Source organism: Panthera uncia (assembly GCF_023721935.1).
Source record: "Panthera uncia isolate 11264 chromosome C1 unlocalized genomic scaffold, Puncia_PCG_1.0 HiC_scaffold_3, whole genome shotgun sequence".
NCBI classification, from domain to species: Eukaryota; Metazoa; Chordata; class Mammalia; order Carnivora; family Felidae; genus Panthera; species Panthera uncia.
Window position 1 is genome coordinate 4,528,665 of NW_026057584.1, and position 24,589 is coordinate 4,553,253.

Below are 24,589 nucleotides of genomic sequence, written 5' to 3' on the forward strand. Positions count from 1 at the left end.
GCAGAACGAATACGGAAGCAGATAGGAGCGGCCAGCGAACCCCCAAGCCAGGCATTAAAAAGGCTTCAAAGATGCAGAACAGTAACACTCTTCTATTTTTGTTTGTTTGTTTTCGGACATGTATAAAGATGTTATTTACGTGAACATATAAGGGGTTTGTCAGTGTTGTTATTAAGTGAATTTAAAATGCATGTTTTAGAAATTTCTCCGTTTTAGTATCTAACACAGTAAATACTTGTAGCTAGAACTCACATAAACAAGAGCTCTTTGAGATGCTCAAAAGTTCTAAGAGTATAAAGGGCTCCAAAAGGCAAATGTTTGAGAACCACTGTTGTAGACTCATCTTCTGCACGGCTGTCTCCTCTAACCCTTAGTTTCTCTGCCTCAGTAGACCCCCAGGCACGTAGAAATAGTAACCACACACACCCCTCGCAAAATTCCTCAATATTCAATTGCAGAGTCTGCGGGGCGCGTGAGTGGCTCAGTCGGTTGAGCGGCCGACTTCGGCTCAGGTCATGATTTTGCGGTCTGTGGGTTCAAGCCCCCCACCGGTCTCTGTGCTGACGGCTCAGAGCCTGGAGCCTGCTTCGGATTCTGTGTCTGCCTCTCTCTCTCTCTCTCTCTCTCTCTCTGCTCCTCCCCACTCATGCCCTGTCTCTCTCTGTCTCTCAAAAAATGAATAAACGTTAAAAAAAATTTTTTTAATAAATTGCAAACTCTGCTTTTTGAAAGGTAAAAATTACACGGTGACACAAAAAACTATTTGGAGCCCGTACAAAATGGAGCCTTAGCCTTATGGAAACTTAAGAGCTTGTCCGCGTATCTCGTGCACTGTTAGTAAATTTGTCATCCGAACAGCTCCATCCTTCTGTTTAGTTTCAAAACCCTGTGTTTATTCTAAATTTTAAACAGGAAGAAATGATTTGTGCTTCTGTCTTCATTCCGAACTTAAGCACAGAGTGTCTCAATCATTTTAAAAATCTGTTTTCAAGAGAGGGGTGTCTGTCTCCAAGTAACAATTACCTGGAGGAAGCAAACCTCTAGGAACGTCTCCCAGGTCTCTCCACGCCTCGGAGGCAGCGTGTCCGGCCGCAACGGGCAGGGAGCTTCCACGCTGACAACCATCACTCATTTATTTTTTTTTTAATTTTTTTTTTAACCTTTGTTTGTTTTTGAGAGACAGAGAGAGGCAGAACATGGGCAGGGAGGGACAGAGAGAGAGGGGGAGACACAGAATCCGAAGCAGGCTCCGGGCTCCGAGCTGTTTGTTAACGCAGAGCCCGACGCGGGGCTCGAACTCACGAACTGCCAGACCATGGCCTGATCTGAAGTCGGACGTTCAACCGACCGAGCCACCCAGGCTCCCCAACCGTCACTCATTTAAATGAGCGTAAGCAGGGGCGCCTGGGTGGCGCAGTCGGTTAAGCGTCAGACTTCAGCCAGGTCACTATCTCGCGGTCCGTGAGTTCGAGCCCCGCGTCAGGCTCTGGGCTGATGGCTCGGAGCCTGGAGCCTGTTTCCGATTCTGTGTCTCCCTCTCTCTCTGCCCCTCCCCCATTCATGCTCTGTCTCTCTCTGTCCCAAAAGTAAATAAAAAAAAAACGTTGAAAAAAAAAATAAAAATAAATAAATAAATAAATGAGCGTAAGCAGAGCCAGCTAGTGGGAAATATTACAGAGGGGAGTTCTGTATTACGTTCTGAATTACGGAGTTCATTTCTACTTAATCTCCCTCTTTTGCTTCCTCAGGAACTTAACAGGCACGTTTCCTGACTACCCTCACGTAGAAGAAGGAGGGTCAGCTATTATCTTCTCCAACAAGACCCCACAACAGGTACGAACACGCTTGAGAAATGAAACATAAATATACTGCAACCGCGTTTCTATTGAAGCGTAAGCTGGATGGGTTCATGGTGTTACTAGGTTTGGGTTATTTCCCTACACGTGTTCACAGGGAACTACTTTTGGGGTTTCACCAACAACGTACTTTTAAATTTATTTCAAAATGAATTCCTCCTTTCTCCCTCTCACCTTTCAAAGAGACGTGACAACGCGGGGGGCTCACTTTCTTGGTAAATTCTGAGCAGTTTGACTTCAAGGGCCCCTTTATGCTCTGGCCCCTGCTCGCCTCTCAGGGTCGTCTCCTGCCCCCATCTTCCTGCCACGGACTCCAGCGGCCACTCACCCACCCTCCTCATGCCTCGCGTCACGGCATCCGTGGTGCCTTTGTGTGGGTCGTGCCCTCCTCTCGTCCCAGGGTGGCCTTCTGCCCCTCTTCCCCCAGTTAGTTTCTGCTCATCCGTCCGGACTCAGCGCTTTGCATACTGACACTCTTTCAGAGAAACATCTCTATAGATACTCCAGTGCAATTGACTGATGCAATTGACTGCTAAAGCTATTTTTATTAATTTATTTATTTTTAAAGTTTATTTCATGCATCGGCAGGGGAGGGGCAGAGAGAGAGAATCCCAAGCAGGCTCCACGCTGTCAGCACAGAGCACGGCATGGGGCTCAAACTCACGAACTGCAAGATCATGACCTGAGCCAAAAACCAAGGGTCCGATGCTTAACCAGCTGAGCCACCCAGGCACCCTTAGAGCTATTTTTAGAGATGTCTCAATAAACTATAAATAGGAAAAACACTCTTTTCTTTTATATTTATTTATTTTTGAGAGACAGAGGGAGACAGAGCACAAGTGGGGGAGGGGTAAAGAGAGAGAGGGAGACACAGAATCCGAAGCAGGCTCCAGGCTCTGAGCTGTCAGCACAGAGCCCGACACGGGGCTCGAACTCACAGACCGCGAGGTCATGACCTGAGCCGAAGTTAGACGCTTAACCGACTGAGCCACCCAGACGCCCCAATAGGAAAACCATTCTTAACCTCAGCGTATTTATCATAGATACCAAGAGAAGATTTGCATCATATCCAACAGTAGAGTACTATGAGCATTGCCATTAAAAGTGAAACTCATACTGATACACTCAAGCTGGTTTACTTGACTACATAAAGCTCAAATGGCAAACAAATATATAGCATAATTCAAATTAAAATCATATGATGAACTGGAGAAAATATTTGCGACGTAGGTGACAGTAGCTATCTTTCATACATAAAGAGTTCTTAGAAAATACTAAGAAAACTCTAAACAGCCCAGTAGAAAAGAAGGGGGAAAAATGTTACCTTAATTTAAAAAATTTTAAAACTCACTAGCATCAAGACTTAAATGTAAAATAATGTCACTACATCTCTTTTCACCTATAGGGTTGGTAAAAATTTTAAGTCATGGTAATCACTGGAGTTGGTGAGCATGTAGAGAAAAGCCGCTCTCGTCTGCTGTGGCTGGATACATAAATGCGTAAATTAGCATGACATGCTTGAGGGACGTGGACCAAGTAAATATGAAATGTTTAATGAGTATACTCTTTGACCCATAAACGCTATTCAAGGAATTTATTCCAAGCACATGATAAGACAAGTTGCCGCAGATCGGAGCCAACAAGCTTTTTCCATAAGGGGCCAAATGGTCAATATTTGAGGCTATGGAACAACATTCTCTGCCACAGCTGCTCAACTCTGCCATCGTAGCATGAAAGTGAACACGGACAGTAGGTAATGAATGGGCGTGGCCGTGTTCCAATAAAACTTTATTTACAAACTGGGCAGCAGGCCGGATTTGGCCCCTGCGGTGTGATTTGCTGCCCCCTGCCATACACGTGGTTGAACCAGCTGCCCGTGTCTGCCCCATTTGCGGCACTGACGAAGAAAACAGACTAATACTCCTTAGGAGGGACCCAGTTAAGGAACACGAAGCACTACGCAGAGGTAAAAGCCATGCTACAGGTCAGGGTTTCTCACCCTCAGCACTACTGACCTCCCACCCCCCTGTGCTCCCCTGAGTGAGCCCTCGGGGTCAAAGGGAAGCGCTCTTCCCCCACCCCCCGTCAGAAGCTGACCTCAGCTCCCCAGCCTTCGCTCCGCCCTCCGGCAGACTCCTGTCCTCCTCGGAACCCAGCGACCACATAACCTCCCCAGCCCATCAAACCCTGCCTTGAGTGGCTGGCATTTCGACGTGGTGCCATTTCTCGTTTTTACACGGTTAGGTCTTGTCTCTGCAGCTACGTTGTCAGGCACACGCTGTGTCCTGAAAGCCCACGGCCAGGCCCCAAATGCATTTCGTGTTAGTTTAGAAAGGGAGTGATCTCAGGATGAAGAAAGTTGGTGCCGTGTCTAAATCGTGTACAAGAGACGTTCACAAGTAGGGCTGATGTCTACTAAAAACGAAAGAAACTGAGGATCTCCAGTTAATACATTAAAATAAAGCAAAGGAGGCCAGCCGCAAGGCAGCAGGACTTTCTTTTAATGTTTATTTATTTTTGAGAGAGAGCACGAGCATGAGCCCCAGAGGGGCAGAGAGCGCGGGAGAGAGAGAATCCCAAGCAGGCTCCGCGCTGTCAGCACAGAGCCCGACTCAGGGCTCGATCTCATGAACCACGAGATCGTGACCTGAGCTGAAACCAAGAGTCAGATGCTTAACGGACTGAGCCACCCAGGCGCCCCGAGGCAGCGTGACTTTTAAACGTAGGTGAGTGAAGACTGGGGACAGCGTAGTGTTGATGAACCAGAGTCCCAGCACTCGCTACGTCCGCAGCCTCCCCTCGCGCCTCAGTTTTCTCCTCCGCAAACGGACATCCCAGCGGTGCCTCCTTCCCGGGGCTGATGTGATGGTTAGCTGAGGTGACGTGCATCGTGTACCTCAGGTGGCGCACGTGGAGATCTTGCAGGAGGTCGTAACAGTTGTCGCTAATGGAAGGAGGAGGATGAAGAGACAGGCCAAGCACAAACATGGTAGCATGTACGTGAAGAGTCAACTTTACGCTTGTAAAAAACCGTGCGAACACTTGCTACGAAGTGAGCATAATCCCGTTGCTACCAGCTCCCCAGAAAGACTGAGGACAAACAGAACCGCAGACCAGTCTTCGTTACGAGTTTCAATGCAAAAATTCAAACCGAAATATCAGCACGCCAGAACCACTGCTTTCAGATTCTGTGTGTCTTTCTCTCTCTTCCCCTCCCCTGTTCGTGCTGTTTCTCTCTCTCAAAAATAAATAAATGTTAAAATAAATAAATATTAAAAAAAAACAAATTCAACGGCCGTTTGTGATATTATGAAACAAAACAAAAAAATCAGAATATAGGGATACTTCTTTAACGTGACAAAGTATTTCTTGGTTCAAGATCTGATATTGCGCTTAATGAAATTCACAAGCGACAATTCCACCAATGTCATGAAAAATACAAGGGTGGCCGTTGTTACCACTGTTCCCTAGGATCTATCAAGCACGATGGGACACGAGAAAGAACGTAGAGATAGAGAAATTAGAACGGAAGAGGCAAAGCGAACACTTTTTGCAGGTTTGCTCTACACGTAGAAAAGCAATGAGAATAAACTGAACAGCCCCTTCACACAGTACGAGAAGGAAGACGGGGAGTTACAGAGAGCAAAAGCGTTCGTGTGTGCAAACAGCGGCTGGAAAGAAAGCAGACCAAAACGGCCCATTTTCAGCAGCAACAGCAACAAAACAATAAAGCATCCAGGAACAAACTTAATAATAAATGTGTGTTCTATGTGAAGAAAAGTTCAAAACACTGTGAGGGATGCAGAGGACAAGAGATAAAAGGACCCTGTGTTCTTAGGCAGGGATACACAGCACCGTGAATACGTCAGCTCTCCCAAACTTCATCTGTACGTGTACTATGATCCAAACAAAAATACCAGTGGCATTATGGTGGAGGTGGGGTGGGCAGGCCTCACAGAATGTGACCAACCTGATTTTCCTGTTTTTTAATTTATATTTATTTGATTTATTTTTGAGAAAAACAGAGAGAGAGAGAGAACAGGCAGGGGAGGGGAAGAAAGAGAGGGAGACACAGAATCCAAAGCAGCCTCCAGGCTCTGAGCTGTCAGCACAGAGCCGGACGTGGGGCTTGAACCCACAAACTGTGAGATCATGACCTAAGCCAAAGTCAGACATTCAACCAATGGAGCCACCCAGATGCCCCATGACCAACCTGATTTTAAACTTTAAATAGAAAGTCAATACCCAAGAATAACCAATAAAATTCCAAAAGCACAAGGTAATGAGAAGAAACTAGCCCTACCCAGTATTGAACCGTGTCATTGAGAGCCCATTGCGGGGGCCTCGGTGGCTCAGTCAGTTAAGCGTCTAACTTCGGCTCAGGTCATGATCTCGCGGTTCGTGAGTTCAAGCCCTGTGTCGGGCTCTGTGCTGACGGCTCTGAGCCTGGAGCCTGCTTCAGATTCTGTGTCTCCCTCTCTCTCTACCCCTCCCCCACTTGTGCTCTGTCTCTCTCTGTCTCTCAAAAATAAGTAAATGTAAAAAAAAATTTTTTTTTAATTTCTTTTCCTAGGGGTGCCTGGGTGGCTCAGTCGGTTGAAAAGAATTTTTTTTTAATTTTTTTTTTAACATTTATTTATTTTTGAGACAGAGAGAGACAGAGCATGAATGGGGGAGGGGCAGAGAGAGAGAGAGACACAGAATCAGAAGCAGGCTCCAGGCTCTGAGCCATCAGCCCAGAGCCCAACGCGGGGCTCGAACCCACAGACCGCGAGATCGTGACCCGAGCTGAAGTCGGCCGCTCAACCGACTGAGCCACCCAGGCACCCCGAAAAGAATTTTTTTAAAGAGCCCATTGAAAGAGGCAAATAACTAAAAAGACGCGTCAATGGAAACGAATAGGAAATCAAGAAATATACCCAAATTTACGCGAATTTCGTCCATAGTGAAGATGGCATCTCACCTTTCTTGGGTAAGGGGGAGAAAAGACCACTTAATAAATAGTATTAGAATAAGCAGGTCATCATCTGAAAAAAAGAAGAAAATTAAATCCCTGTTTCTTTATAGCTTCTACCAGAATGCCTCCAGATGAATCAAAGATGTAAACGTCAAACAAAACAAAAACACAAAAGAACTAGAAGAAGCCAAAGAAGAAATTGTCATAAGCTCAGAGTGAGAAAGACATTTCTACCTCTGCTGCACAACCCAGGAGTCATAGAAGAAAAAAATGAAATTTTAAATGACACACACACAGTTTCTAACCCACGTGGCAAAACCAACCCCAAGTGAATCCAATGACCAATGACACAGTAGGATAATTACTTGTAATGAGCATCACACACAGGAGGTCATTGTTTTCATATATAAAGAGCTCCTGCAGGTCTGTAAAAAAAAGATCAATAACCTGATGTTTTAAAAAGCCAAAGGATATGAACAGGCAGTTCTCAGAAAAGAAAATGTAAATGGGTTTGAAACATAATAAAAGATGTTCAGAATATGAAAAGATTATCAACCCCATGCCTATAACAGAAACGCAAATTAGAACTAAACTAACAGACAACATTGCTCAATTGAACCTCATCAAAATTCAAAAATTTTACATCTCAAAAGATGCCATCAAAAAAATGCAAAGACAAAAACAGACTGGGGGAAGATATGTCTTCAGGCATATACCTGGAAAGGGATTTATATCCAGGATAAACAAAGAACTCTAACGTCTCAATAAGAAGCCTATTCAGTCAAAGAACGGGCAAAAGACTTGAAGACAATGCACAATGGATCGTATATGAATAGCTAATTAGCGCAGGAAAAGATGCTTGACACCATTAGTCACTAGGGAGATAAAATTTAAAACTGCTATGAACCCACAATTGTATGGTCAACATACAGTTGCTTCAACAAAGCAGGAAAGAATATCCAATGGAAAAAAGACAGTCTCTTCAACAAATGGTGCTGGGAAAACTGGACAGCAACGTGCAGAATAAAACTGGGCCACTTTCTTATGCCATAGACAAAAATAAATTCAAAATGGATGAAAGACCTAAATGTGAGACAGGAAAAAATCCTAGAAGAGAGCACAGGCAGCAACCTCTTTGACCTCGGCCATAGCAACTTCTTACTAGACATGTCGTCTAAGGTAAGGGAAACAAAAGCAAACATGAACCACTGGGACTTCATCCAGATAAAAAGCTTTTGAAAAGTGAAGGAAACAATCAACAAAACGAAAAGGCAGCCTACGGAATGGGAGAAAATATTTGCAACTGTCATATCTGATAAAGAGTTAGTGTCCAAAATCTATAAAGAACTTATCAGACTCAACACCCAAAAAACAAACAACCCAGCAAAGAAATGAGCAGAAGACACGAATAGACACTTTTGCAAAGAAGACATCCAGATGGCCGACAGACACGTGAAAAGATCCTCAGCATCACTCATCATCAGGGAAACACAAATCAAAACCATGACAAGATACCACCTCACACCTGTCCAAATGCCTAAAATTAACAACGTAAGAAACAACAAGTGTTGGCAAGGATACAGAGAAAGGGGGGCCCTCTTGAGCTGCTGGTGGAAATGCAAACTGGTACAGCCACTCTGGAGAACAGTGTGGAGGGTTCTCAAAAAAACTAAAAATAGAACTACCTTAAGATCCAGCCAGTGCACTATTAGATATTTACCCAAAAGTTACAAAAATACAGATTTGAAGGGATACGTGCACCCCAATGTTTTAGAGCAGCACTATCAACAATAGGCAAACTATGGAGACCGCCCAAATGTCCATCAACTGATGAATGGATAAAGAAGATGTGGCATATAGATATATGCAATGGAATATTACTCAGCCAACAAAAAGAATGAAATCTTGCCATTTGCAATGACATGGATGGAGCTAGAATGTATTATGCTAAGTGAAATAGGTCAGTCAGAAGTCAGATAAAGACAAGTACCGTATGATTTCACTCATGTGTGGAACTTAAGAAGTAAAACAGATGAGGGGCGCCTGGGTGGTTCAGTCGGTTAAGCGTCCGACTTCGGCTCAGGTCACGATCTCACGGTTCGTGAGTTTGAGCCTTGCATCGGGCTCTGTGCTGACGGCTCGGAGCCTGCAGCCTGCTTCGGATTCTGTGTCTCCCTCTCTCTCTGCCCCTCTCCTGCTCACACTCTGTGTGTCTCTCTCTCAAAAATAAATAAACATTAAAAAAAAGAGAGAAAGAAAACAGATGAACATATGGAAAGGGGGGGGAGAAAAAAGAGGGAAACAAACCACAGAAGACTCAATGATAGAGAACAAACTGAGGATTGATGGACGGAAGTGTGTGGGGGATGGGCTAAATCAGCGATGGGCATTAAGGAAGGCACTTGTAATGACGAGCACTGGGTGTTGTATGTAAGTGATGAGTCACTGAATTCCACTCCTGAAACCAATATTGCGCTGTATGTTAACTAAACTTTAAATAAATAATAAATAAATAAATAAATAAATGAATAAATCCTGCAATGAGACCATTTCCTACCCACTAGGATGGTGACAATCAAGAGGACAGACAATAACAAATGTTGCGGGTGCAGAGAAAAGGGAACCCTCCTGTGGTGCTGGTAGGAACAGAAAATGGTGGAGCCACTTTGAGAAAAGTTTGTCAGTTTCTTTAAGGTTAGATATAGGAGCGCTTGGGTGGCTCAGTCTGTTAAGCGTCCAACTCTCGATCTCAGCTCAGATCTTGATCTCAGGATCCTGAGTTCAAGCCCCTCATTGGGCTCCACACTGGGTATGAGGCCTACTTCACTAGTTTTTTTTTAAAGGTTTTTTTTTATTTATTATTTTTGAGAGAGAGACAGACAGAGCCTGAGCTGGGGAGGAGCAGAGAGAGGGAGACACAGAATCTGAAGGAGGCTCCAGGCTCTGAGCTGTCGGCACAGAGCCCGACACGGGGCTCGAACTCATGAACTGTGAGATCATGACCTGAGCCAAAGCCATACACTTAACTGACTGAGCCGCCCAGGCACCCCTGAAGCCTACTTTTTAAAAAAAGTTAAATATAAACATGCCAAATGACCCAGCAGCCCACTCTCGGGCTTCTATCCAAGAGAAATGAAAATATGTCCACACAAAAAAGTTTATGTATGAACATTCATGAGACTATTATTCATAATAGCCAAAACTTTGGAACAACTTAAATATCCATCATGCGGTAACTGGATAGGACAGATGTGGTGCGTCCATGCCAAGGAATATTATTTGGCGATAAAAAAGGAAAAATCAATTGAGATACACCGCAACATGGGTAGACCTCGAAAACATGATGCAAACGCAAAGGAACCAGATATGAGAGACCACACATTATATGATTCCATTTACAGGAAACATCCAGATAAAGTGACTGTATGGAGGCAGGGAGGAGATTAGCATTTGCCTGTCAAGGGGTGAAGGAAAAGCAAAGGGACTGACCACAGACATGAGGGGCTCACACTGGGGTGATGGAAATGTTCTAAATCGGATTCATGGTGATGGTTGCACAACTTGGTGTATCCACTAAAAACAATTGAATTGTACCCTTGGAATGTGTGAATACATGCTATGTGAAACATGCCTCAAAAAAATTACATTATGATATATTATATTATTGTGAAAGAAACCAGGTGGTGGGGCCAGATTTGGCCCTCGGGCCCCACAGTTTCCTGAAAACATGGCGGCTGCCTTAGCAAAGGAACAAAGGGTCCTTCTGACTTCGGGAGGTTTTGCTAAAGTTGAAGAGCGTGAGCAAGATAAATTCAGCACTGCTATCGAGAACAACTCGAGTGACATACCATTTTCTCAGCCGTTCGGGTAGCAAACATAAATACACGGGGCCACACCATGTCAGAGCATACAAGGAAAGAAGCACCCCCTTGCACTGCTGGCAGAGTAGAAGTTGGCAGCCTGATGGGGGCAGTGGGACTGCATTACAAATGGACATACCCTTGACCCAGCCTACTAGGAACTCATCCTGCAGATAGGCCCACACACCTGCCAAATGATATGTGCATGCACTTACTCGTGCAACATTGCTAGTGAAAGCAAACAATGGGGAGCAACCTAACTCCATCGGTGGGAGAACAGCCAGATAATCGACACTACACCTATAAAAAAAAGAACAAGGAAGCCCTTTACGCACTGCGAAGGAAGGACGGCCAGGACATTATCAGGAGAGAAGCTCACAAGGACACTGGGGACGATACACTGACGTTTGTATAGAATGACCAGTCTATGTTTATATTATGTGTTTGTGTGTATACCTGTGTACACATTTGTGTACTTTCGAAGATTTTGCTAGGGTCGAAACTCAAGAGGAGGGGCACCTGGGTGGCTTAGTTGGTTGAGCACCCAACTCTTTATTCTGGCTCAGGTCATGATCCCAGGCTCAGGGGATCAAGCCTCACGTCGGGCTCTAGGCTGAGCAGGGGGCCTGCTTAAGATTCTCTCTCTCTCTCTCTCCTTCTCTCTCTCTCTCTTCTTTCTCTCGCTCTACCCTCTCCCCCTACTCTCAAGCACATACAGTCTCTCTCACTCAAAAAAAAAAACCTTAAAAAAAAAAAAAGAAAAAACCAAGAACAAAATAAATCCGACATTGGCTTAAAAAAAAGACAAACTCCAATCACACACCATTTCACACCATTGGCAAACATAACACAGCAATGTGTGTGTGTGTGTGTGCACATATATTTGCATACAGCTATATAAAATGTCTCCAGAAGTATCTCCAAGGAATTGAGGCTGGCTTTAGAAAGCTGACTGGCTCACAGCATGGGAATGGAACATTTCACTACATGCTCTTCTGTCGTTCTTGAATTGTGGGCCATGTGAATGTATTTATTCATCAAATTAATAACTAAGGATATGGAGGAAATAAATAATACAATGGAAAAGGCTTTCAAAGATACACTGAATTGTATGTTCCACAAATAAGGATTTCACCATTTTGTATAGCCGCTCACATTTTATACGTCGGGCTATTTTTTGAAAATTGTCTTTACGTTTCTGAAAGCTTCCAGACTTCCAAGGACCAAAAAAAATATTCGTGCTCCATAAGTGCTCCAAACGTAAAAGTCCTGAGCGGCCATGATTTGGGTCTCTGAGTTGAGGCGAGCCTGATCCCCAAGGAAAACTTTGCTACTTGGACAAGAGACTTTTAATTCCATCCAAAGACACCCTTTTTATGACCATATAATGTGTGCAACACATACGTCACCTCTCACCCTCCCCAGCACCCTTTCTGTGAGCCTCATCCCACCGAGAGCTTCACTAGAGCCTAGGGGACGGGCAGACCTCTGGATAGAGGGAAGTAGGGTACATGACCAATGACCGTGGTGGTGGTGGTGTTTTTAAGTCCAGATGGGACCAGAATATCCTGCTTGGTTCACAATAAAGCTGTATCGTTTATATTTTTAAAGGTTTGAACTAAGCTCCTAAAAGCCACGTAGGTATAAATAACAAAAATATAATACTAGAAAATAAACGTCAGCAGCGTCGTAAATCACTAATAAGGCGTAACAAGCAGCCCTGGTCCCAGGAGGATGACTTAGTACGACGTAGTAGAGGTGAAATGCTACTAGCCTTTTGGTTTAATTGCATACCCTGCCGTCCAGAAGAAACCACTGTCCTCAATTTGGCATTGGGAGTTCCCTCATATGTCTTTTTTGCTTGGACGACATATGTATGGATCCTGAAACTGGAGAGTATTATTTTTTTTTTTTTATTGAACTATATGCGTTTTGTACGATAGGATAAATCGACATACGCTGGGCACACCTCGCCTCGTTCCTTTCTATGTTGTGAAATTCATCCCGGTTAGTGCCTCTTTGGATCCCAGCTCTGCACCCCCCAGCTGTGTGTCCTTGGCCACATGACTGAACTCTTTGTGCCCTGTTCTCTTACCGATAAAACAGGTTGGCGACAGCTCCCATCCCTGGGCTGCATTTAGCAGTAAATGAGTTCGTCTTTGTGCCGCTCTTAGGACCATGCCTGGTTTATCATACATGCAATGGACGCGAGTACCGACTTCACTTCAGAAAATGAAACTCGGAAACTAGGTCCCAGGGATGTCATGCCACTTGTCTCGGTCACATGACCAGTGATGGGCGGAGCCCCAGGGTCTAACAGGAAATGGGTCCTATCACCGGCACCCTCACATCTCCCAGAATTCATGGCTCTCGGCCACAGCAAATGGGAGCTCAGCAAACATCTGTTGTACAGAAGGGATTGTGTGATTTTTCACAAACCTTTACTAATTCTCCGATGAAGCTAATCTGATGTGAACCAGGTACTTCTTAAAAGATATTGAAAATTTGGGAAGAATAAATGGGGTTTTGTCACTGTAGGAAATAGAAATGAAGTCACAGGTGAAAGAAACCAATCATGAGGGGCACCTGGGTGGCTCAGCCGGTTAAGTGTCCAACATCGGTTCAGGTCATGATCTCGAGTTTCGTGAGCTCAAGCCCCCGGTCGGGTTGTATGCTGACAGCTCAGCGCCTGGAGCCTGTCTCACGGTGCATGGGATCAAGCCCTTCATCGGGCTCTGTGCTGATAGTGTAGAGCCTGCTTGGGATTCTCTCTCTCCCTGTCTCTCTGCCCCTCCCCTGCTCGCGCGCGCTCTCTCTCTCTCTCAAAATATTTTTTTCAAAATTTTTCATAAAAAATTAAAGAAAAAAAAGAAAAGAAAAGTTATTGGAAGGGCGCCTGTCCCATGGAGTCCAGGCAGGAAACCAAGGTAGCCTCAGCTCCACTGGGGAAAGTGTGAGCAGGTCTGGCACTAGGAAGCCGTGAGCTCCCCTGCGTCGGGACTGGGTTCAGAAATGTCCAGCCTCCCTTTCAACCGCCCGCAAGATCCGACGGCTGCCCGATAAATCCAGCCAGAGGCAGCCAGCAGCCAGCAATGTCCCCACGAGGGTCTGCCTTGGGCCCCAGAGCAAGGCAAGGAGGGAGGGGCCACTGATCAGCACACATACTTCCTCCAGACGGGAAAAACAGTCCTCATCCCGATGGGGCTCCATTAAAGCACGATGCTCATTTTGTGTTCCTTACCAGGTTACTGAAGATATTCTTGCAAGCCAAGAAGAGGAGGAGAAAAACAAAAAGAATAAAAAGAAGGCAAAGAAACCCAAGAAACCTAAGGAAGATAAGGAAAAGAAAAGCACAAGGGAAAAAAGCAAGGTAAGGAATTTGGAATTTTAGAAATTTTCTTTTAAGTGACTTTTTTTGCTTTGAATCCGCGGCTTGGTCCCCTCCGGAGATGGCAGACATTCGTTTCCTAGGCAACCGTTCTTTCCTACCAACTGTTTTTCAGTATTTTTTTTATGCTTGCTCCATCACCCGTCACCATCCTCTCTGTGACTTGTAGTAAATAAATATTAGGATAAAGAGTGGTTTCAGGGACTCGGACCCTGTACGTATTTATTCATGCATGGGATACCTTTGAATTTTTTACTCCTCAAAATCAGTGATCCCTCCGGTCTTTCCTCAAAGGTAGACATCAGGAAAGATGCTGACGAACCAGATGACCACTGCAAAGTCAAAATAATCTTAACTGCTTTAACCGAAGTGTGTTCGTTCAAATTTATCCCTTCACGTTGACGTGGTGGCTACATTTTAATGGGAGTTTTTCCTTCTTACTATCCAAAGGAAATCAGAGTTCAAACAGTGTCACTTTGGGCCAGGCCTCCCCTCGTGCAAGGGGGAAGGTGGTGGCCGTGCCTGGATTCACCAGGTGCTGCTATCTTGGGGCGGGTAACTGGCGGGGTCTTCACCTTCAAGCACATGGAGAGGTGGGCGCCCAGGGCAGTGTTCTCCCAGCAGAAACTCCTTCTATGGGGGGCGGAGCTCAGGCTGGAAGCTGGCATCATCCTGAAGCGTGATTATGTTCAAAGAAGCATTTCTGCATAGACAGTTCCTTCTTCACAGCTGACCAAAACCCTGATCTCAGTCGACTCAAGAGAACGGATCCTCAAGGGTGATGGTCCGTCTGTGACCCTGTCCAGGGGCAGAGACCCAGCTGTTGCTCAGGTAGCAGCGGCCACACTCCTCCTGTTCCAAAAGGTGGATTCAGGGGAGACACGGGGCAGGCTGCATAGTCCAGGACAAGTGATGGGACCAAGGAGTCAGAAACTATGAGCAGGGAGAAAGGAGACTGTTGGTGGATGTACAATGACAATACCCAGACTCCACGTAAATGCAAGGCCTGGGTGGTGGTGATGAAGGCCAACCTCTTGTTAAAAATCCCTTGCACGGGGCGCCTGTGTGGCTCAGTCTGTTAAGCGTCTGACTCTCGATTTCAGCTCAGGTCACGATCTTATGGTGTGTGGGTTCGAGCCTCACATCGGGCTTTGCGCGGAGGGCACGGAGACTGCTTGGGATTCCCTCTCCCTTTCTCTCTGCCCCTCCCCCACTCAAATAAATAAATAAACTTAAAAAAAATCTCCCTTGCACGATTGCAGCCACCCAGCTGGAGACAATTGCCCCTTCTGCCAGGTTCTTCTCCCCTTCTCCGGCACCGTGGCTGACAGAACCTGCCCCCATCTGTCTTTGTCCCTCTCCTTCACCACGTTGCATTGTGTGCTCTTCTTTTGAAGAGAAGAGAGACCTCTTACAGCTCGCTCTGGGCACAACACGCTCCACCGCAACCCCAGCTCAGTCCCCAGCTACCCAGCATGTTGTGCTGACCCATCTGATTCCGCCCCAGGAATTGCTGCTGCAAGGCCACGCCACCCAGGGACAGCCAGCCCCCTCCGTGGGGCCATTCTGAAGGGTTGTCCCAGCTCCCAGGCTCCCTGTGGGGTCAGCTGACCGCTCACGTCCAGAGGTAGCACAGCTCAGCTACATCCGGTTCTCTTCCCAGGGCTGCTCCCCTCCCGGTGGGTGGTGTTCCCAGTAGATCACCCCCTCAGCCTCCATCTGAGAGTTTCCAGGGAACCCAACCCACGAGGCCACCTGTTGTCCCTTACTCCTCTGCTTGGGTCCCAAAGCTTCTAACGTGTTGCAGAAGAAAAATTTTAAAAATAAATAAAATGAGAAGAAGAGAGCTTACTTGCTACAGTTAATTTTTAAAGCCCCCCCCCCACACGCTGCAAGATACTTTTCAAGCGGTGCCTGAGAATAAGGACAATTGGAAGGATTTCAATTTTATTCTAAGCATTCTCTTGCTCTAAATATGCATTAGGGAGTTTGACACTTGCAAATTAAAAATTCACTGTTAATGAAGCGTGTTCCATAAAAAAAAAAATCTGAAATTATCAGCTATACAATCTGGTCTTTGTTGAGCGAAGGTATTTTATTAACTGGCAATTAAAGAGTCACTTCATGATGAACAGTTTGGACCAGGAAGCAAACTCTGAATCCATCAGCATTTATGAAGTGGCTGGAAATGAAGGGAAAAATCCTTCAGAGCTACTTAGAACTGAATCTATTCATGAAAAGTACAGGTCTACCCGGTGACCTTTTGTATTGACTTTTAAGAGTCTTAATTTAGAATCAACCCCAAAGCATCTAAAAGCATTCCTGTGTGTGAGAACTGGCATGTTGACCTGTAGAAACAGACATCTCGCATTCATCCTGGTCCAAGAGTAAGGCAGGGGAGAGGGGAAACTGGTTTGACTTCGCTTGCGTTCGTGCTGACTCACCCCTAACTCTTTCATGGTGGCACAGCTGTGGGATTATCCCTCAGGTATTTTTGTAAACCTGGTAGTTTCTCTATCGCCAATACATATATATGGTCAGAAAACTTGAGAAAGACCGCATATTAAAAAGAGAAAAACCTGAGGATTATCTGAATATTTCCACTCACCTCTACAAATGGAAAATAGACTCTTGTCAACATATCACACAAGTACAAGCTTCGTCAGTCCATAAAAAGGCTACAAATGAGCATATGTGGCCACAGAGGAGCTGTCGACAAAGGTCTAGAGGTGAGTGAATCAGAAGGCTGCATGGGGGTCAGGGGCTCCAGGCAGGATTCCAGGCCAACGCTGAGCCAAAGAACCAGAGGACAACTTCAGAGCAAGGAAGACAGAGGCCAGGGAGGGTGTGGGGTGTGGGGCTGGGGAAGCCTGGAGCATGGCCTCCAGGTGCTTGGCGGAACCTTCTGGAGAAGATGAGAGTCACCCCTGGGGTAGTGACTTGAGCAGACCTAGGCTGTGCAAGCTGTGGTCTAAGGTCTGTGGTTCATGATCGTGGTTGGGATGGCCTGTGGGTGGGGAAGTGATCGAGGCAGGGAGGCTGTTAGGTCCAGGCAGGGACTCCCAGGAGACAGGAAGCAGGGTCCGTGCAAGCCCAGGCTCCACCCAAGGGCAAGTGTGGGCCAGGGGCCAGAGCTCCTCTGAAGTTTGCGTCCATCTCCATTGGAGAACCCATTTAAAGTCAGACATCATCCACAAGGCTGTGAGTGAAGTGAGTTCTGTTTGTCTTGTTGATTTTTTGTAAAAATGATGAGGAAGGAAAGGCACATCCAGCTGGTGGTACAAAGATCTGGGCTCATAGTGAGCAGAACGGTGACACCCTGGCCTGGCTCACAAATACCCATGGTCATCCTTTCATGACTGCCTCCCCTCCCTCCTCAGCCCCTTCCTGGGGTCCCCTCCATCTGCATAAGACTGTCTCAGAGTGCCCTGCCCAAAACACCTCTCCCGCAACCCTAGTGCAGCGGGGCAGAGCTCCCCTTAGACACTCTGTCATTCAGGACTCTGAGGATTAGTGAGTGTCCCTGTGGTATATTGAGATGTTTGAACCTGGAGATGACCGGAAGGAAGTTTAAGGGGTTTGGGTGTCCCTGCTTGGATTTCCAATTTCCTGGAGGGCTGATGGCATGAGAAGAGAGAGTGCCATCAGGGTGGACCTCCATAAATCGTGCACAGCATTTTAGAACAATTGTGGCAGGTGGTCCTACATTCACTTGACCATTTCATCAAGAAACGTCACAGACAAGTTAACACTTAAAGCATGAAAGTTTTCCATTTCTTATCTGGATCCATCTGGAGACCCTCTCTGCTGAGATGCTGAAGGACGGAAGCAAGGAGATTGATTCATGGCTCGTTCACCTTCACCAGCGCGAGTAAAGGGAAAACATAAAAGCACCATAGACACCTTCAAAAATGAGCTTCCAAAAATTAGTCGTTTCATCCCCTAGAGAAGAAAACGAACTTCTATCTTGTACCTTTTCTTATACAAAAATTAACACGGATCATGTATTTACATGTAAAACTAAAACCTTTAGGTAAAAAGAGGGAAAACAGATCTTCAGGATCTAGCGCTGGGCAAACAGTTTTTACATTTGATGCCAAAAATATCCACAAAGGGAAAGATTGATAAATTGGACTTTATCAAAATAAAAAATTTGTTTTTAAATATAGGGGCACCTGGGTGGCTGAGGTGGTTAAGCGTCTGACTCTTGATTTCAGCTCGGGTCATGATCTCCCAGTTCATGACGTCAGGTTCTGCACTGACAGCACAGAGCCTGCTTGGGATTCTCTATCCTCTTCTCTCTCTGCCCCCCTCCCCCTCCCACTTGCGCTCGCTCTCTCTCAAAATAAATAAACAAACATTAAAAAAATAGCAATAAAAAAATAAAAAAACTTTTGCTCTGGGAAGAGGACGAAGAAACAAGGAGAAAATGGTTGCAGGCTATAGATCTGACAAAAAACTAGCATCTAGAATACATAAAGAATTCTCAAAATTTCAACAGTAAAAAAAAAAATTAGTCTTCCTTTCTATCTTTGGTTTAAAAATCATCTCTAAAAGCGTTAAGGATTGCAGACGAGGACATCCCCTGTTAAGAATATGTAATAGAGGACAATGCTAGTCTGGTCGGGAGAACGTTCTCTGCAAGCCAACAGCAAGCTTTGCAAACGTGCTTTCGACGTCAGAATCACGCCATTCGCTTGACAGTCGTCTGTGTGGACTTCACGTTGGCTTTAGAAACAAAAACCCAGAGAAGGACCACCATGCAATCCATCCTTACAACCCTTTTCTCTTTGTTATCTTTCAAGCCATATGTTAAGCCATTTGGAACTATCTTAAATGGATTTTACCTGCCCAGACCACACGGTCATGTGATACTAAAGAGTCTTCTCTGCATTCACGTAACTTCGTGCTAAATCCTGGGAAGAGCCTGGTACCCACATGCAGCACCATTAGCTTGAGAAGCTTCTGCTTGTCTGCAGGGCCACCCAGCCTTTCCGTGACCACAGCGCCTCTTCTCCAACCGCTTGGCCCAAGGAGGTGCTCCATAGTGAACCATGGAGCCAACCACCCTCTTCTATTATGTTAGGGTATTTCAAACTAAATTTTGTACTCCTTCACAAGGATGTAAAAGTGAGTGAATTTCCGGAGGGTGGTATCAGGAATAAAGGTGTCATCGTGGAAATGTCTGTATCGAGCATCCTCTGTGTCCACTGAAGGACAGCGAGAGAGGAAGATAAGAAGCCTCGAGCTGTAGGGACAGGAGCCGTAACCCAGGAAACGGAGACCCCAAGGATAGACTCCCTGCAATTGTACGTAAACTTTTACATGAAAGCGTATCACTCTAAGAAGGAGGTGTGTGTTTTTTTCATGTTTCCTCCTATCTAAAAAGCTCAAAAATCACCACTTCCAGAAAAGACATCATTGGTTATGCAGAAGGGCCAAGGAAAGCGCCGCTGGTTCAGAAAAGAGCAGGGGTCCACCAGCCCTGGAGACAACGGAGGAGGCTTCCCCGAGAACATGGCCTGTCAGCAGCCTTTCAGGAGCTCACGCTCATAGCCCAGGTCTGCCTGGGTCTCCCCATCCCTGGGGTGGGGGAACCACAACAGCCTCGTGGCCGCCACTGCCTCCTCCTGTCCCGCCGTTCTGCCACCTGTCACCCACCCCAGCAGCCAGCGACCTGATGAAACCAGGACTCCGATCAGCACCCAAACAGTGCTTGGGGCTCAAGAGCTGGGCGGTGGTTCTTTCCAAAGGAATGCTGGATGTTCACCTGAAGGTGCTGGAAGGAGGCAGTGGGGTACAAAGAGGCACCAGATGCTAGAGACATCAAGAAGGGCGACTGGCCTGGGCTCAGTGTTGGAGGACGAGAGGGAGGTCAGGAGTCGAGGTGGACGCCAAGTGTCTTCGCTGAGATGCCACAGAGGATGAGGTACGGAAAGCCAGGAGCTGGCTTCAGAATGACACAGATTGGAGGGTGGGACACCCACGCGGATGCATCACATGGTTAGTGGAAATTCCAGGCAAACTCTGGCAAGATTCAAGAGGCCCCCCTGCACAGAAAGCCCCCATCGAGGACAGGAGAATGGATGGGCTGTGGGAAGACCAGTGTGGGGTTAAGCTGGAGAATCTGGATGGCGTCCGCAGAGGAGGGCAGGAGGAAGAGGGGAAACCAGTGAGAGAAGGCAGCAGCCTGGGAGGAGGGAGACATTCGGCACCCTGGAGACAGTGAGGCTGCCATTTCCTTTTCCAACTGTGTGAGTTTCTGGAAGGACGAAAGGAAGGTTCTCCTTCTGTCCCCTCCGCCCGGCTACCGTGAGAAGTGAGAACTAATAATATGATGGAGACAAGTCAGGAGGTTCTTTGAAGGGTGGGAACCACTGTGTGGAATGTTCCAGAAAAGCCAAGGAGGATGCTTGAGGAAAAGGTGCGTTGATGGACGCAGAGCTCCTTCGGCTACAGAGGAGCGCAGGCCAGCAGGTGCAGAAGGCAGATCACCAGCAGCGGATGGACTCGGGCTGAGACCTGAGGGCAGCTCATATACATACTTCTTAAGGAAATTGCCAAATGATCAATAAAGTCGAGAAAGGATTTTACGAAGGGATAGAGCTAAGTGTTCAGGGACGGAGGGAATGCACCCATGGTGTGGGCTGGGGGAGGTCCCAGGGCGGCAGGCAGGGAAGAGATGTTGCCCAATAGAGTAAGGCCAGGGTTCTCTGCAGCAAAGAATGCTGGGGGAGAAGCCAGGAGAAGCAAAGGGTTTCAGGGGTGAGGAGAGTGTGAAGGGGAGGAAAACCATTTCACCCAAATGGCCTCCATCAAGAAGGCTTAAAACCCACGTGACTCTGCTCAGCCGGCAGAAGGACAGACAGCCACACAGGGACCGGTGCAGGGTTCGATGGTTACCGCTACCCGCTGAACCAGAAGACGGGACCAGACTGATGCTTGATTGACTGATTGATTGATTGATTGATTGAATCAACCAGAATAATTCAGGTTGAGCATTTTTACTGGACCCTGATTTCCCATAATGCGAGTTTCCAGAAAGATAACGGAGATTCCTTCCATTCAGCATCAGAAATAAAGACAGGAGAATCCCTGGATAGTCCTTTGCTGGCCCTAGGACTTGGTTTTCCCAGACCCATCCCCCTGAATGCTCATCTAATTACCCCCATCAAGCAATATATAACAATTATCACTCAAGCACCACAAGTTCAGGGTAGAGGAGGAGAAATCGGGTTATTGATTTAAAGAAAAAAAGAGAGAGAAACAAGCAAAGGTCGCGTGGAACCCGTCACCCATCATCATTAACATGGTGGTGTACATCCTTCCAGACACTTCTTTAGGCATCGATGTACGCTGCATGTTTCTAGTGACCATTAATTGTGGCATCCTGAAATGGGATGCTGAAGTCAGGATAAAGGTTAGGGACAAAGAGGAGTATTTAAGTTAACCCTCTGGAGGCTGAGAAAGCTGGGCTTTTCCCTGAGTTAAGTCTTCCTAAAGGGCAAGGAGCTGAGCCGGGTGCACAGAGGTAAGAAGGGCTTCCCGGCAAAGAGGGCCCCCGCTGGGAAAGCATCGCTTGTAGGTGTGGAGCCCGGACGGTGGTCAGGGGCCTCGGGGGAGGACATCAGCTGGCGGTTTGGAGGGTCGTTGTGAGAAACGTGGCATATTTCTTACCACCATCATAATGGCCAGGACAACTTTTCTGACAAAAATTAAGCATAGGTGCCACCAGAGAAAATCAGGACCGATGTACTTAGAACACAGCTACCCATTTTTTGACTTCACATTGTGGGTTATCTCAGATGGGCTGAATACCTTCTATGTAAGAAGGAACAGCAGTCTGAAGCCTGAAAAGGCAGGAGTCATTTTGATTCTGAATCTCCATGGAAATGAGAGAACAGTGTGAGCAGAAAAGTAAAATGGCATCCTCAGTTACCTTCAAGCTTGAAAATAGTTATGAGATGCTTAATTTTTTTGCAAAGAGCTCTCATATTATTTTGGTGCCTTTTTATTTTAAAATACAGTTAGTAGCAATGAGAGCTCTTGGGCTGATTTTCAGTTGTGGGTCTAAAATCCGTTGAGTGGGAAATAATCAGTCTCTTCCAAATCACAGTAACCCTACCCCCACCCCTACCCTGAGGACACAGACCCTAAAAAAATAATCAGATTATCTGATAGCCACTGAGTGACCAATCTGACATTTGAACCTATATGTTAAGAGGTATATGCCGAATGCATACCCCCATTTTTTTAGAGGTGGGGGGAAAGAGGGCATGCATGAGCAGGGTAGAGGGGCAGAGGGAGAGGGAGAGAGAATCCCAAGCAGGCTCCACACTCAGCATGGAGCCCAACACAAGGCTCCATCCAATGACCCTGGGATGGGCTCAGTTTCTAGAATCATCCACACCCAGTTTGTGGACACAGCACTGCCTGCTCAGACGGGCCAGCTGGAACACTGCCCAGGTGGGTGGGCAAGGGGCTGGACCTTTGCTCATAACCTAGGAAGGAGCCTGTGTGCCTTATCGTAGCCCAGTCACCAGGATGTGTGCACTTGTATTTCTAGTCTCAACAGATAAAGTGGGGCTGTAATTAACCAAAATACCATTCTTCTTTAACAGGAAGAAGATGAGGGGTGGAAAATGTCACCGAGTGTCTTTCTTCCTACGATGGAGGAAGGAAATAACATATACAAAGGTTGGTTTAGGAGAATATGCGTGTCACCCTGTCCACCCAGCATGACCCCCAGCCCTAGCACCCTGCCTGGGTGGGGAAGAATGAGGTGCTCAGTCATGAGAGGCTGAAAACATGCGGCTCATAGCCCAGATCTTCTGTCTGTCTCTACTGCAAAATTCCTTTGAGTCGCTTAAAAGGCATCGAATCAGTAAAAGAGCCAGATATGAATACCACGAGAACATAATCTCTAAACCTCCATGCTGGTTTTGAACCCCTGGGACTTCAGCTGAACGTCCTCTTGCTGGGAATGAAAGGGATTTGTCCTGGACCGTTTCAATGAAGAAAATCAATACCGTGTGTCCAGTAAAATGTTTTAATCCTGTTAGACCAAGACAGGTGCTCCAGAAACCCACACATAATTCTTCTGTCCACTGTTCAGCCTAATTAGCCCAGCGATAATCTGACTAGACCTGCACCTGTATGAATTCGTCTTTCAAGCATTTCTGGTACAATCTACAAGAACAATTACCCAATTCCTTTGGTTCCCCTCCGCCCTCAGGATGAATCCCCAACACAGAATGACCCGTCAGCATGACCCCGGTCATTGGTGCCCTTCGGTAATTCCTGAAAAATGCAGTAAGCTTGTGAAGTCGAGTTTTTGCGAGCATCGGCCATGCCCGTGGTTCCTTCCCACTTCTGGTCTTGTCCGGACAGCACTGGTCCTATTATTTACTTACCACCTTTTTTTCATTGACTTGTGGGTTTTACCCTGCGATAAATTGAGCCTCATCCTGGCCAGCAACCCGAATGTCATTTCGGGTTGGAGATGCTAGTCACATGAAATAAAAACGTCCATGCGCCACCCGAAATTCTCTCACTTACCGCCAGTGGCGAGGGTCCCACGCCGCGTGGGATGCTGAACGAAGGCGGAAGCTTGGGGGGAAAGGTGGCGTCCACAGGATTTGGCATCCACTTTGATCGGGGAGGGAGGAGGTCAAGGCAGTAACCCCGTCATGTTATTAGGTGCCCAAGACACGCGAGGCTTTGTGTTTTCTGTGCCCTTCTCATCTTCTCTTCCCGACAACCAGGGGGAGCAAACAAAGCCATCCCCCTGTGAGAAGGAGCCTCTGCCCCTCCCCCCCCAGTTTGAGAAGTCATCAAGTCCTTTACAAACCGCAGTGCAGAGCAATCACCATCAGAAACACCGGGCGTGGTGGAGGTGGATGGGTGGGGACAGTGGCCTAGAGCGAGCGGCTTCCGCAACTTAGGCCGGCAGCAGCAGCATCCAAGGCCTCCCTGGAGACCTAGGAAGCGCGCGCGTCACACTGCTGGGTCACGGGCCAGCTGTGGGTGCCACCAGAACTCGGTGTGTCTGCAACAACAGCTGCTACTTGGGGACGTTTCTTTTGGCCTTTATGCCACCCCCGCTGGTCCTACTCTGCATGTCTATCCCCAGCCTCCGAGAGCACTGTTCGCAACTTGCAACGCATCAGATAATTTGCCCCCTCGTGTTCTGCTGAAGTCCCCCCTCTTGGAGCCCTGTCACCTGTCATCCTGGGCCTCCCTTCACCTTTCAGGATTGTCACTCTCTCTTTTGGGTGGAGCCCGCCCTTCAGGGTGTCTGGAGAAGGAGCTACCGCAGGGCGGCTCTAGGGGCCAATACATCTAAATAGTGTCTTACACTTAGGCTCAGCGGGACCATTTCCCTCGGCATTTGGGAGGCCTGGTTCTCTTCTCCTCCGAAATTAACTATCAGGAGAAAATAAGGGGGAAGGAAAGGAAGGTGAGAGATAGCCAACCCCTCATCTGCCATAACAGGAGGTCGGGGGCTCAAGTCTGAAACTAATAAACC

At 46.8% G+C, this 24,589-nt stretch overlaps 1 protein-coding gene across 1 annotated transcript in view; it reads left to right on the top strand.

Moving 5' to 3' along the window:
- IQCA1 (IQ motif containing with AAA domain 1) overlaps positions 1–24,589 on the top strand; it is a 147,056-nt gene that overhangs the window by 56,500 nt on the left and 65,967 nt on the right. Inside the window, exons 8-10 of the mRNA XM_049614464.1 lie at positions 1,749–1,833; positions 13,918–14,043; positions 22,683–22,758. Coding sequence (XP_049470421.1) covers positions 1,749–1,833; positions 13,918–14,043; positions 22,683–22,758 — 287 coding nt within the window. The remainder of the gene's footprint in view (positions 1–1,748; positions 1,834–13,917; positions 14,044–22,682; positions 22,759–24,589) is intronic.